The 13,304-nt window shown below is 41.6% G+C and overlaps 2 protein-coding genes across 2 annotated transcripts in view; one reads left to right on the forward strand and one right to left on the reverse strand.

Annotated features, from left to right (window-relative positions):
- Positions 1-1,927: 1,927 nt before the first annotated feature.
- Positions 1,928-2,746, reverse strand: LOC106308628. The gene has a single exon (XM_013745767.1). The coding sequence runs from the start codon at positions 2,744-2,746 to the stop codon at positions 1,928-1,930; it is 819 nt and encodes a 272-aa protein (XP_013601221.1).
- A 4,093-nt stretch (positions 2,747-6,839) lies between these two features.
- LOC106312060 (rop guanine nucleotide exchange factor 14) overlaps positions 6,840-13,304 on the forward strand; it is a 26,100-nt gene continuing 19,635 nt past the window's right edge. Inside the window, 4 exon segments of the mRNA XM_013749435.1 lie at positions 6,840-6,915; positions 7,744-7,942; positions 7,944-8,142; positions 8,218-8,370. Coding sequence (XP_013604889.1) covers positions 6,840-6,915; positions 7,744-7,942; positions 7,944-8,142; positions 8,218-8,370 — 627 coding nt within the window.

Consider the following 13,304-nt stretch of genomic DNA (forward strand, 5'->3'; position numbering starts at 1 on the left):
TCGCTACGTAGCGACCGAGCATCCATCCCGCTCGGTCACTACGTAGAGACCAACCTCGGTCGCTACATAGCGACCGAGCGTCCGTCCCGCTCGGTCGCTACGTAGCGCCCTACTTAGCGCTCAAGCCAAGCTCAGTCGCTATGAAGCCACCGAGCGTCCGTCTCGCTCGGTCGCGACGTAGCGACTGAGCTCGAGCCAAGCTCGGTCGCTACATAGCGACTGAGCTCGAGCCAAGCTCGGTCGCTACGTAGCGACCGAGCTCTTCCGAAACGTCGATACGACACGAATCCATGCATTCTCGTCTACCCTGCGATGCTGCCTCCCGAAGACCGTAGCGAACCCATTTCATGTTTTCCACCATTCGAAGTCATCAATCAAACTTTACGATAAAAACCGCGGAAAGTTCGTTTTTATCGAAAGAAGTCATAATAAACGCTTCAAGTCGAATGACGGCCCAAAGGGACCTAAGCCATGACTCGAAGCCCACCTTAGGATTTTTTAACCAGCAGCCCGTAAACCGTGGGACGGTTTACGCTTGGTTCGCATGGAAAGATAAATGTCAAGTTTCCGCAGATAAATACGAAATTTTGAAGATAATTACGAAGATCGGGAAAATGGAATATCTCCATTTTTAGGCTATGATGGCTTAAGGGCAGAAGGGAAAAAGCGTAAACCGACCTAGGAGCGAGTATATAAGGAGTCCTAGGTGAGAGGCATGAGGGACAACTTTTTAGACTCAGAACTCTCGGCACTTAGAAACTCTGAGGCATTATTCTCGACATGCTCTGTTTCCATGACTGGCACCCGATTACGAGACGAACGTGCACAAGCAGTTCAATCTCTTGGTTCACTCTTGAACTACGTTCGGCTGGATCCTCGAAAGGGGGATGTAGGCAGCCTTTCATAAGGTTCAGTCCGAAATCAATCAAAAACCTTTTCTAGATTTTCTTCGTCTTTTGTTATCGAGCTGCGAGTCAACTAGGTTTGAGCTTTTAGGCCGCTAGAACTAGGTAACTTGCTGACAGCCTTTGCGGCCAAAGCTTTTATGATCTCTTGTAATGATCGCAATGCTCTCACGCGGACTCGAAATAAGATCTACTGTTTTCTCTAAACTCGTTTATTATCTTTTCATGATTTCCGCATATATTTGGTCACTTGCCGTTGGCTCTCGCAGAGATCCGGGACCTCTGGGAAATTAGGGTTTTCCTAATTTCCTTATTTAAACGTAAACCGACAATGCGAATTTCGGTTCCCACAACCGTTGGCTAGCAGAATGAGTGAACATAGAGTCGCAAAGCGTCTTCGGGAAGAGCTTATGCATGTTTATAAGAAATAGTATAAACATGCAATGATAACCTAATAATTTGAAAACTTTGAAAATCCAAAACACCGCAGCGAGGGCATGTCATTTGTTTGGGTGTAAAGGTGCACAAAACATGTGGACAAAACCGCATCGACAATGTGGACAAGGACATGTTCACAGGGCCGCAGGTCTTGTGGACAAGACCGCAGTACGTGTGGACAAGGACATGTGTACATGCGGCCTTGTCCATAGGACCAAAGTAAATGTGGAGAAGAACACGTGTACATATGGACTACGAACATGGGTACAATCAGCTCGAGCATGCGAGAAATAACATATTGGATAGCCGAAAAAGTTAACATAGATTAGTAAAGCGTCTTAAAAAACAGCTTACACATGTTTATAATAGTTCAAGCATGCAATGATATCCGAAAAATCCCAAAACCAAAAAAAATGAGCTGGTGATAGGTGAAGGCGCTATCCAAAAGTGGAATTTCTTGGATATAGAATTCACCAGTCTTTAGATAGGGACGGTGCAATTGGTCATGTTGTGGCCAGAAACACCACAGCGACCGCACCTGTTTAGTTTTGTTTTTTTGGGGACCTGAAAAGTGTAAGTTCGCTTTAGTTTTGGAAAGAAGTAAAAAATGGCAGAAGAAAGCGGTGTTTTGTAACCTGTATTTCTCCGGTTGAAGGGATTTGGTTTTCTTTGGGATGGCCAGAGGGGCGACGGGTCTTTGGAGGCTGCAAGGCCAGACTTTCGATGGCAGTAGATGTATCCTGGTCCCCTAAAGGTGCCTCCGGGTAGATGGCACCAGAGTAGGTATCTCTCCATGATTGTGTTTTGTAGCAGTCTCCAAATAGTTGGCCATGTCGGAGACCAATCGAATCGGCCGCTAACAATGCGTGGCCGAAAGGGATTTTGAGGTGTTGGAAAACCTGGCAGGTGCATTGCACTTTCTTCTCAAGCGAAACAGTGTTGTTGTGTCCAAAGACCCCTTTCACTTGATAGCTCCGGCTAGTAATGTTAGATATTTTGCTGTCTTTTGTAAGCTTGATGTGTGTCTGCATAACAGCCTCTACCTCTGGTGTTACAACTCCCCTGTGTTTTGCTGATTTTTTTCTCCTGGCTGAGAACCAACGGGTCAACATTCTTTGGATGAACATGAAGAGCTCAATAATTGGTGAAGGCCTCGCTTTGCGTAATGCATTGTTGAGCTGCTCGGCAACGTTGCTAGTGAGGAGGTTGTATCGGTTCCCTGGGAAATATGTTCTCGTCCACTTGGCATTCCCGATGTCTTCAAGGTATTTTACACAGGCCCCATTCACTTGCCTGAGTTTTCCGAAGTGGTCATTGAAATCTTTACGTCTATAAGAGAAGGCAGCTGCGCACACCATCTTGGCCAACCCTTTGTTCTTGTAACGGGAGACAACGTTCCGCATAATGTGAACAATACATGCCCCATGGTGTGCTTTGGGGAATACGATCTGCTTGGCTTTGAGAAGGGGGCCATTACGGTCAGAAATGGTTGTGAGGGCGTTAGAATCAGCTATAATCCTTTCCACTTTGGTTAGGAACCAATGCCAAGCCTCATGGTCTCTCCATCAACAACAGCGAAAGCCAGAGGGAATACCTGTTAACGTGTACACCAGTCGGGTGTGTTAGTAGACTGTACATATGGTCGTGCTATATAATTGTACAGATAACACCGACCATGTGTACGAGCTCCCGTTGTGGACAATAAAAATACAACCATGTGGAACATGGATAGATGGTATACCTGGAAGTTGGCATCTTGGCCACTAGCCGTGAGGAGAACGCCTTTGTATTTGCCAGAAAGATGTGTGCCATCGACGATGAGGACAGGTCGGACGTGGCGAAAACCATGGATGGAAGCTCCAAAAGAAAGGAAGGCATAGAGGAAACAGGTCTGATCGAGGTCATCTAATTCTGTTTCAATGGCGGTGACTGTGTCAGGGTTAGTGGCTTTTAGTCTTTCAAAGTATGAAGCAAGCTGGATATAGGAATATTCGGCATTGCCAATGGTGTTTTCTATGGCTTTTCCTTTTGCCCTGTGACATTTCATATATGAAGCAGAAACCCGAAGGTCTTCCAAGACCATCTGCTGCAGCTGGGCTGATTTGGGGCAATCATTGGGTTCTCCATAGCGGGAACGATACACGGGCGATAACTTTGGAGGTGGCTCTTTTTTTGTATAGGTCGTGAGACTCGAAGGGGCAGATGTGTGCAAGGTTTGCCTTCTTAATAGTGTAGTACCCACAAGTAGTGAGCTCTTGTGCTAAGATCCGCCAGTCACACTGTGTGTCGTGGCAACTAAGGACAAATGAATGCCTTGTCGTGCGAGTTTGCCTGAAGTGGAAACGTTCTTTAATGGTGTATATAGCCAAAGCAATTTGGCAGTCCTGCTTGGATACATATAGCTTCCCCACTGAAGGTTCCGCATCGGGTTCTTCGAAGTTGAGGTCAGGAACATCATCAGCTTCGTATGAAATGTCATCAAAAAGAGGGGGGACGTCGAATTCCTCATCGCTAATTTCAGAGAGTGGGCGCGTCTCGCGAACTGGCGGTGTGGGGGGGCGGTTTGTGTACTACGAGCGTTGTACATAGAATTGGTGTGCGTGTGTTAGAGACAGAACACGGAGTGGCTGTGGACATCGAGGAAGTTTCTCCACGTGTAAGCTCCCTTTGGTGTACACCGTGGAAGTTAAGATCTTTCTTCCAGTTAGTAGGGTCTTCCCTGGATAAACGGACTGTATGATCGAAGACATTACCAGTGGTGCAGTGTATGTTTTGTGGGGCGGTTTTGGGGACTTTAATCCCAGCCATAACTTCGGCTGCATCCAATCCGCCAATGTGTTCTTCTAGCAAAGGAGCCCAAAAATCATGGTCATACCCTGCAGGCGGGACGCCGTCGGTGTCTGTGGGTTGGGAGCTTTGAGAGGGAGTCTCCTCGTCGTCATCAACTAACCAATTCTTTAAACATTTGTTCGAGCATTTCATCTCCCCATGAAAGAGTCTCATCGTGAAGGGAAAATCGTTTTTTGGGGGGTGGGCAAGGGTCGTCCAGAGAAGTTGTGGGAGAATGGTGGCGGGTGTTGTTGACAACAGGTTGCAGAGTAGGCATGTCTTGAAGGAGGTCGTCTTCGTCAAAAAGAGAAAATGAGGGGATTTTAGAGGATGATGTCGAAAGGGGACGAAACGAGTTGAGGTTGAGTTTGATAGGTTGATTAGGTTTTGTAAAGGATAAGGGATTCTCAGCGACTTGACTGCGTTGCTGGGAGAACACTCTTGATTCGAAAGTGACAAAAAGATTCATTCCCCGGTGAGCTTCCAAGTGTAGAAAGAAATAGGCAAGTGCCCCGTCGTTTGTCATTATAACTGGCGGTGTAGTTACCCCGGTAACAAGCTTTTTGGTGTTAGGAGGCTAGTAACTCAAGACAGGAAGAGGTACGATCTCCGTTCCAGCGAAGAACTCCTTCAAAACGTTGGTTTCTAACTCCGACAATTTCATGCCGGCGCGTACCGGGACGATTCTAGACATTTTATCCTTATCAATAATAAAATTTCAGCGACCGTCGCCAGACGACCATTCGCCGGGGATGACCATACAGTGAGACGACATGAACGATCCCTGGAACAGAGTGAGCTGAGACATTAGCATGCTTACAAACTGATTTAAAATGTTAACCGAGTGTTAGTAAACTAACCACAAATTAAGTGCTGCTAATGTAAACCTCTTGATTAATTAGATACAGAATCAACCACAAATCGAGTGAAGGTTAAGGACCCGGTTCTTTAGAAAAAAAAATGCAAAAGAAAGAAGATGATGAAGATATGGTAAATCTGGGCCATTGGAAAATAAAGTAAAAAGGTAGATCTAATGGTTGAGAAGTTAGACAGATATCTTGTCATATGTGGCAGAATGATCCTGAACCGTCGGATTAAAATGAGAGATGAGTGGTAGATATGAGTTCCCGCCAGTAAACTAGTTGGGTAGTAAATGGAAATGGTTACGGTTAGACATCATTTGTTGGGGTGAAAAAGGGAATAAGTTAGAGGAAAGTGTCCCGGTAGCTAAAAGTGGCCCATTGTGTTAATATAAACATGGAAACTGTCTTTAGGTGTAATATTTTCTTTATTTTATCTTTGTCATATCACCCCCTTTCACTAAATCACAGCTGTCCAATTTTAACATGATCAACTCAATGAAGATCGTACGGCTGGTGTTATTGCTATCATCAACGAAACATTATTCCACAATAAATGATTTTTTTTGAATAAAAATACAATATTTTTTATCAAATCTGTATTAGTTAAAACAATTAATTGTCGTATATATTTTAGTCATAGGTTCTTATTTAGAATAATTGTAGAATAATTTTAAAAAGTCACAATAAATGATCTTTGCTCTGACGCATCACTTAAAGGTCACTTAAATGGTCTTCTTTGATTTACCACAGTTAGAGCATGATTATCGGCTGGGATATTTTTTGGTCTTTAAACAAATATTTTTTTTTTTGTTTTCTGATTTAAAAAAGAAAAGAAAAAAAAAATAAATATGAACTAATTGCGGACCGTCACATATCAGTGGGGCCTGCAAATAGTTATGGACAACTTTTGGGACGTTACTTAGTTAGAGACAATTGAGCAAAATTTCTAGCAAAAAGATGGTGGGCCCCACACCAAAAACACTGAGGACTGATGTTGGGACTACCACTAATGTTGCTCTTATTATACCATAGCTACTGCTTATTTGTGCCTAATCTCAGCTGTACGGATGAACATTCTTGCTTCTGAAGCTCAGATTCTTTCTCTCTCTATATATAGAGCTGTCTTCTTCTGTTTGATATCTTTTGTCCTGGACCTCGCTTCAGAAATGGAGGTTCGTCTTCAACTTGGAATTCACTTTGTTTCTTACTAAAATGAGGTGATTTACCATTTTAAATTAGCTAATGGTACCTGCTTTTAGGAAATCATTACTCCTTTTAATCATTTCCTTAAAAAGTATCATTAGTACTCTAAAAGAAGCTGATTAGTTAAGAAAAAAATAACATCTTTGTTTTTGTGGGTGTTCCTAATCTTCATTGTACAGTGAAAAATCGTATTTCTTCTTGTCCCTTTCTGTATAATTTTCTTAATTAATATTTCAAAATATAGAGAATGGCTTCCATGATTTCATTGGTTGTTGTTGCTGGTTCTTGGTAGTTGGTAATGAAGAAACAAAAATTACATTAAGTCATTGTTCTTTAAAACATTTATCTCTCTTTCTATTTAAATGATAATGCCAGTCTTCTTACCAGCTTGATTTTACTCTTACCAATCCTTATGAGGCTGTAAAAATCTTAATGCATATTTCATGCAGGGACCAGATGGTTGGTATATTTATTAATATCACCTGAATGAGAAGAAGAAGAAACTTGTTTTCATAGCAACAAAGAAGGAAAAAAAAACTTGGGTTTGTTCTCTCTTCAGAAAAAAAAAAGCAATAGAAATTTCAATAGAGAAGAAGAAAGGATGATGCTAATGAGAAGAAAGTTGGGTTGCTGCAGCAGGGAGAGGGAGATGAGCATTGATTTTGATGAACAAGATAGTAAGTACTACTCTCTCCACCCTTATTCTGTCATTCTTACACCAACCATTATTCCTTGAAGTCTGAATCTTAGTTGATATGAATTACAAACTGGAAGATAAACAAAAAACTTACCTTATTTTAGCTTTTAGGTGTTTATTTGTAGGTGTCTACTGATATGGAATGTTTAGACTATAACAGTTGGGTATAGTTTTCAAATAAAAGTGAGTGGCCACTCCATTTGTGTCTTGTGGCCGGTTTAAGATTGGTATGGGACCAATGTCAGACTCTTAAATCGGACGAGAAGTATGTAGCTTTCCACGATACATCAGTGGATATATTCAATTTGATTCAAGAACATTTTGTGTGATTCAGTGTCCTACTTTCTTTGGAAGCGGGGGTTAAGTTGTAGTGAGGGTCCTTTAAGTTTTCTCATTTGTTTAAAGATCATTGATTATATTTATTCAGAAACTGGCAAGAGTAGGTAGTTAATTGGTTTCACATGGTCACTAAGACTAAATAATTCATAAAAAAAAAATTTCAAATTGAAGTAAAATGTGGTTACATAAATAACTCCACAAGGAAGAAGAATCCATATCCTCTTTCAAATTTCAAATTTCAAGGGAAGATATAAGCATTAATTAAAATCAAAACGCTGTTGTTGTTTGATTAAACAATCTTTGTTACATGCTATGGAAGTTTGAAAAATGTTATGCCTCGCGACAAGTGATTAAAAGTCTTGGTGGTGGGTCTGTCTAGAACATGCACTACATATTAATTCATTGTTTTTAGTTATTAAAGACTTGTAGAATCTTTCTAAGATGACATTGTGTACCCTTTTCTTTTCAGGAATGATTACATACAATGGCTTAGAAGCTTGTATTATCAACAATCAATCATATGAAGAAGAAGAAGATAGTGGAACACGTCGAGGAGATGGATGCCTAACAGATTCATTGGATGATGATGCATTTTCAAGCTGTTCATCAAGCAAAGAGGCCCCCAGTTCCTTTTCTTCAAAATGGTTACCAATGAAGAATGATGAACAAATCTGATGGTTTAAGCTTATCTGGAAGGTCCAAATATTTTGATGCTAAGGAGAAACCATGCTATCTCTATAACCGTTTGGATGTGGAAGCTATGAAGGAGAAATGTTCAAAGCGATTGCTCGGTGAAGATGTCACTGGAGGATGCAAGGGCATTCAAGTAGCTTTGGCTTTGTCAAATGCTATAACACGTCTTGCTAATATGTCCTAATCTTTGCTACCACTTAAACTCTATAATCTTTTGGTGTGTCTTCTAAGTTTCTTGGAGTTTGCAGACTCTATATTTGGCGAACTTTGGAAGTTGGAACCTTTGTGTGAGAAGAAGAAACAGAAATGGAGAAGGGAAATGGATTGGTTACTTTCTCCAACTAACTACATGATTGAATTAGTCCCTTCTAAGCATAATGATGCTAATGGAAGATCACTTGAGGTATGTAGCTGAACATGTGATCAACATTTTATATACTAAACAGTGGTACTAGGCATTCGGGTCGGTTCGGGTTATTCGATTTTTGGGTTATTCGGGTTGGGATGGTTAGGACCCCTTTAGGAACCAGACATTTTTCGGATCAGATCGGTTTGGGTAATGTCGGGTTCGGGTCGGGTTTTTATTTTTTAATAAAACCCGAAGTGGAACTGAATTAGAAATAGTTCGCGTTTGGTTCGGGTTAAAAGCAAAAATAATTAATATTTTATTATATTTTGAATATTCGGGTATCTGTTTGGTTTCCGGTTTGTTTTTTGTTCGGTTTTGTTTTTTCGGGTTCAGAGAAATAGTTACCATTCAGTTTTTTTTTTGTAAATTTCGGTCTAGTTTCAGTTTCGTTTTATTTTTGGGTTTCGGAAAATATGCCAATTGTTGGATCCAGATTTCTCACTAAATCTCTCCCATTATTCTCGGTGTGTATTTTATCAAATATTGAGTCAATGATGTTTAGTTATAAGTCTCCTGAAATATCTGCTTCGTAACAAACGTAAGAGGAAGTCAAAGCAAGGATAGTGGAGCACGTGCAACAACTTGAAAGTCATATAAAAAGACAAAGTCATTACTCTTAGAAGTGGATTCCCTTCCGCTAAAAACAAAAGAATAGCTTACGAGCTCGACAAAGGATATCAAAATCTTCTAACTAGGAAAATAACAGAGACGACACATCAATTACGGCCATGTATTTGATCAGACCGAAGTCCTTCATCTCCCAAGACGCGTTAACAAGGAGATGAGTTATAGAGACGTAAAACTTTACGTCGCGACAATGCGCTTCCATGATTGATGAAGGACGAGCACTCTTCATATGATTTTCGACCTAACGAGATCGCACGTAAGCGTCTCGAACTCCTAAGAACTCGTAATCCATTCATAGACTATTCGAGACCGGCGAAGCCAATGTTCCACATAAGACAACTAAACTGACGACTAGCTCGATATGGCGAGATCGATATCACGCTGAAGACCAACGTAGCCCGACGTATTGATCGAGATAACAAAACCATCTCATGCTCGAGAGATCGACAAACCCGACATCTCTTCTCGAGATGATTATAATCGAACTACGTTTAGACTTGATCCCTTGACGGGTACGTAGGCAGCTCGACCTCGAGTACAGTCACGATCCTTCTTTCTCCCGATATCTCTGTGATATTTAACCTGCGAATATAGTCCATTTTTGCTGACCCATACCTGATTATATCGTTGTGTTCTGAGGATATCGTTGCCTACATCATTTATCTTCCCTAGACTAAACTTCCGATCACTACTAAATACTTGTGTAGATTTTAGGATCTACATTTTAGCGCCGACTGTGGGGAAGAGAAACGAAAAACATCCTTGCTAGGAACCCGATCTAAGGCTTGTAAGAACGAAAATGGATCCATCTCATATGGTGTACGATACCGCAACAAACGAGCCATCACACCACGATGGCATCGATCTTACTAGATTATAAACGAAACATGAAGTTCGAGTGATGGAGTATATCTCACTCGCAGCCCATATCGTTTACAAAGAACAAGAGAACGGCTCTTAAAGACACTTATATGCTCGTCATTTGCTTCACGATATGGTCACATATTTGACTAGGCCAGAATCCTTCTTCCTGCTAAACAGCTCAATAAGACTTCTCATTGGAAGATGGAGACGTTACTAAACAGAGATATGTTATTATCATTTTATGATAATAAAGATCTCCTCGGACCTGCAAAGGAACAAGAAACTAAAGGCATCTTTTTCTACAATTGTTATCCTCATTTTCCACCGTAAGCAAATGAAGGAGGAAGAGAGCCAGCAGAAAAGCCAAACAAGTTTCAATCATTAGCTGATAAAGACATTCATTTTGACCACATGATCGAAGGAACGAAAAGGAAAATGCGTTGTATCAAAATCAAAGATGTCTACGCACTGGTGGACGACGAGACTTTTTCTATTCGGCACATCAAGTCTGTTCATTATAATTATAATAAGCAATGAGTTTCTACTCATCGATATAGAACTCTAAATAGTCATTTAAAGTTCAGACGATATAAGTCCTTGACGAATTATCGATCACTCGGAAATGACAATCCCGACATTGAATGAGGGAGAGCTCGCGAGCTCAATATTACTAGTGTCTTTACACTTCCACTCCCACCAACGAAAGCTCTCGAGCAGCAAGAGAAACGACCACAAAGACAATTCCGTCTCAACCATTACATTAAAAATTCATTACATCTACGCAGTGGAGGGATAGAATCTCTAAAGAGCTCGCGGGCTAGACTAAGACCCCACCACCAAGACCAGAGATGAGAGAGAGATTCTCATTCTGTTCCAATCTTCTTAATGACGTGTATCATTTCACGAGTGATCATGCAATGTTCCTACGTAATACATGCAAAGTTCTTACTACGTAATCAACGTGACGTTACCATTGTTTTTTACGAGTTAAGAGGAACAAAGGTCGTCCCCTCACGACAGAGACAAATACGAGCCAGAGAAGAGGTCGCTCTTCTATCGCCTTGAAAGACCCCATGATTGGTGAAGAACGTGAGTTCTTCACACGAAATCTGATACAAGACCACATTCAGCTAATAAGAATCCTTTAACCGATTTGTCCATAAACGACAACTCACAAAAAGACGAACCAGACTTCTCACAAGAACCGACAAACTCGATGTCTCATTCAAGACTGGTGAAATCAGCGTCTCAATCGGGTTTGATAGACTAATGAGCCGGAGACCTGAACTAAGGTTACTATCCACTAAACCTCCATGAATAAAATCTCACAAGCTGAAGAACACAAGTACAAGCACCCCTCTCTCACAGAGCAGCAAAGAAGAGTCCTCACTGCTAAAAAGCAACCATTAAAGAGATCACCGTATTCCTATCACCATGTGATTAGGCCAACATGACGTTAAACGATTCTAATTGGTTAAAGAGGAAATATATGGAATAATTGATATTTGTTGCACAAAGTAGACGAGACGTTGACATGCGTTGTAAAGAGACGACAAGGAAGAGCTCGTGATCTAAAGAGACTAGAGTCGATGATACAACATTTGTTACGATCTTTCTACAACACATGCAAGGATACAAGTTCTTTTATCAAACGACATCTAATGGTTTAGATCGAACTTATGGCGAGCCAAGATCAGATGCTTAATGCAATCTCTTTTGCACGATCTCGCTACCAAACAGCAAACGACTTTGCGAAATCTTTAAAGGAAAGTCGACTTGGACTTTCAGTTTCTAAAAAGCTTTTCCGTTCTCCAACCTCATCACCTCACTCGAAGAACTGGGGGGACAGCTGGTACCAAATTTCATACTAGATCCATCCCGCCAAAAGAGTGAGACAACCGGTTAGCATTAAGTTGAGTTAAGTTTAAACTGGCCCATCAGATCTCGTAAAGTAACGTTGATAAAGCCCATACAAGTCAAAACAAGATCTTTGGCATAGATCAAAGGCCAAGTATAAAAAAAAAAAGAAACTCCGCATATCTGGTAACTTGAATGAGTCAGAGAAAGGAGTCAAGGCGGAATGTGAGGAACAGGTGTAACAAACATCACATACAAAGAGAAGATGAATTCTTCATTATAAAAGAAGAACGAGCCCAACTTCGTGGGGCTATCTGAAACGCTCCGACCCATTTTTTTCGTAACATCAGTACGAGTCTGACTCGACTTCCTCGATCAGACTTGGGCCGTTTTCATTTTTTTTTCTTACTTAGCGTTATTTCAGAGTGTTAGTTCTTTTTCAGACAGTCAAGTAAAGCATAATACGATTTGAATAGATAGTCCGAGGTTCGAGTTAACAAGTCAGTTCGCTATAAGCTATTACATGTTAAACTCGTCCTATATCTACCCAAACCCACCATCCTTCCTTCCTGCCTTCGTCTCGCGTTCAGACTGTGTCTTTACCCTTTCGGGTCTGGTCCTGATCTGCATCCAAATAAGGAGGCATAAGCAACAATATGCTTAGTGAGAGCGGTCATTCCGTCTCACTCAGCCAAGTAAAGCAATCGAGTCAATCAGTCAATAAACGGACATGCTTATCATCAGTCGGTTACTTAGCCGACCCAATCATTCCAAGCCAAAGCGCCCTCTGATCCAGTCAAGCCCTAGCAGGCCAATACGGCTCTAGGCGCATGATCTGGTCCAGATGCGTCAATGGAAGGAATCAACTGTTCGGACTAAGCCAGATCTTAGCAGATAATTCGAATTAGACAACCAATCAGTACATAGAACATTCCGATCGGTCAGACTACGATTCAGTACGATAGGCTACGGTCACGCACTCACCTTTGTCTTAGAGTCTGTATGTTCTGTTTGATTCGGTCTCTTCTGACACCTCTTGAGCGGTTTACGTCGGATCTTCAAACTTCCAGACAGTCGGATTTACCCAACAGACGATCGTTCTTGACTCGGATCTGTTCGATCCAGCCAAATATCGAAAGTTCTCTCTTAATCGGACCTTTCTCTCTGTGTGTTTTCTCTCTGGTTCTTTCTTCCAGTTTTCGTACAGAATGTCGAAATAAGACGAAGGAGACGATTAAAAAGGCAGTTGGGCGGTTTAGGCCCGAGAAACTGCGGTTCTTAAACCGTCACCGACACTCCGTGTATTCCACGCGCAGATTCCACGCGCGGCTCTTAAACCGTTACCGACACCCCGCGCTATAAGCCGTTCCAGCGCGAGTTTTTCCACTATTCGGACTTTAACTGTTCCCGCCAGTTTCACTTAGGCAAAAATCGAGCTAGAGCCGACTGATCCAGTCAACAACTCTAACCGGCTTGTCCGAATCAGACTGATTCTACTGAATCAGCTCATCTCAGCTTAGCTGACAGTCTTAACCGCCTTGCCTGATTTCAGACGATCGCTGTCTAGCCGACCAGTTCAA

This window comes from Brassica oleracea, chromosome C8, assembly GCF_000695525.1.
Source record: "Brassica oleracea var. oleracea cultivar TO1000 chromosome C8, BOL, whole genome shotgun sequence".
In the NCBI taxonomy this organism is placed as follows: Eukaryota; Viridiplantae; Streptophyta; class Magnoliopsida; order Brassicales; family Brassicaceae; genus Brassica; species Brassica oleracea.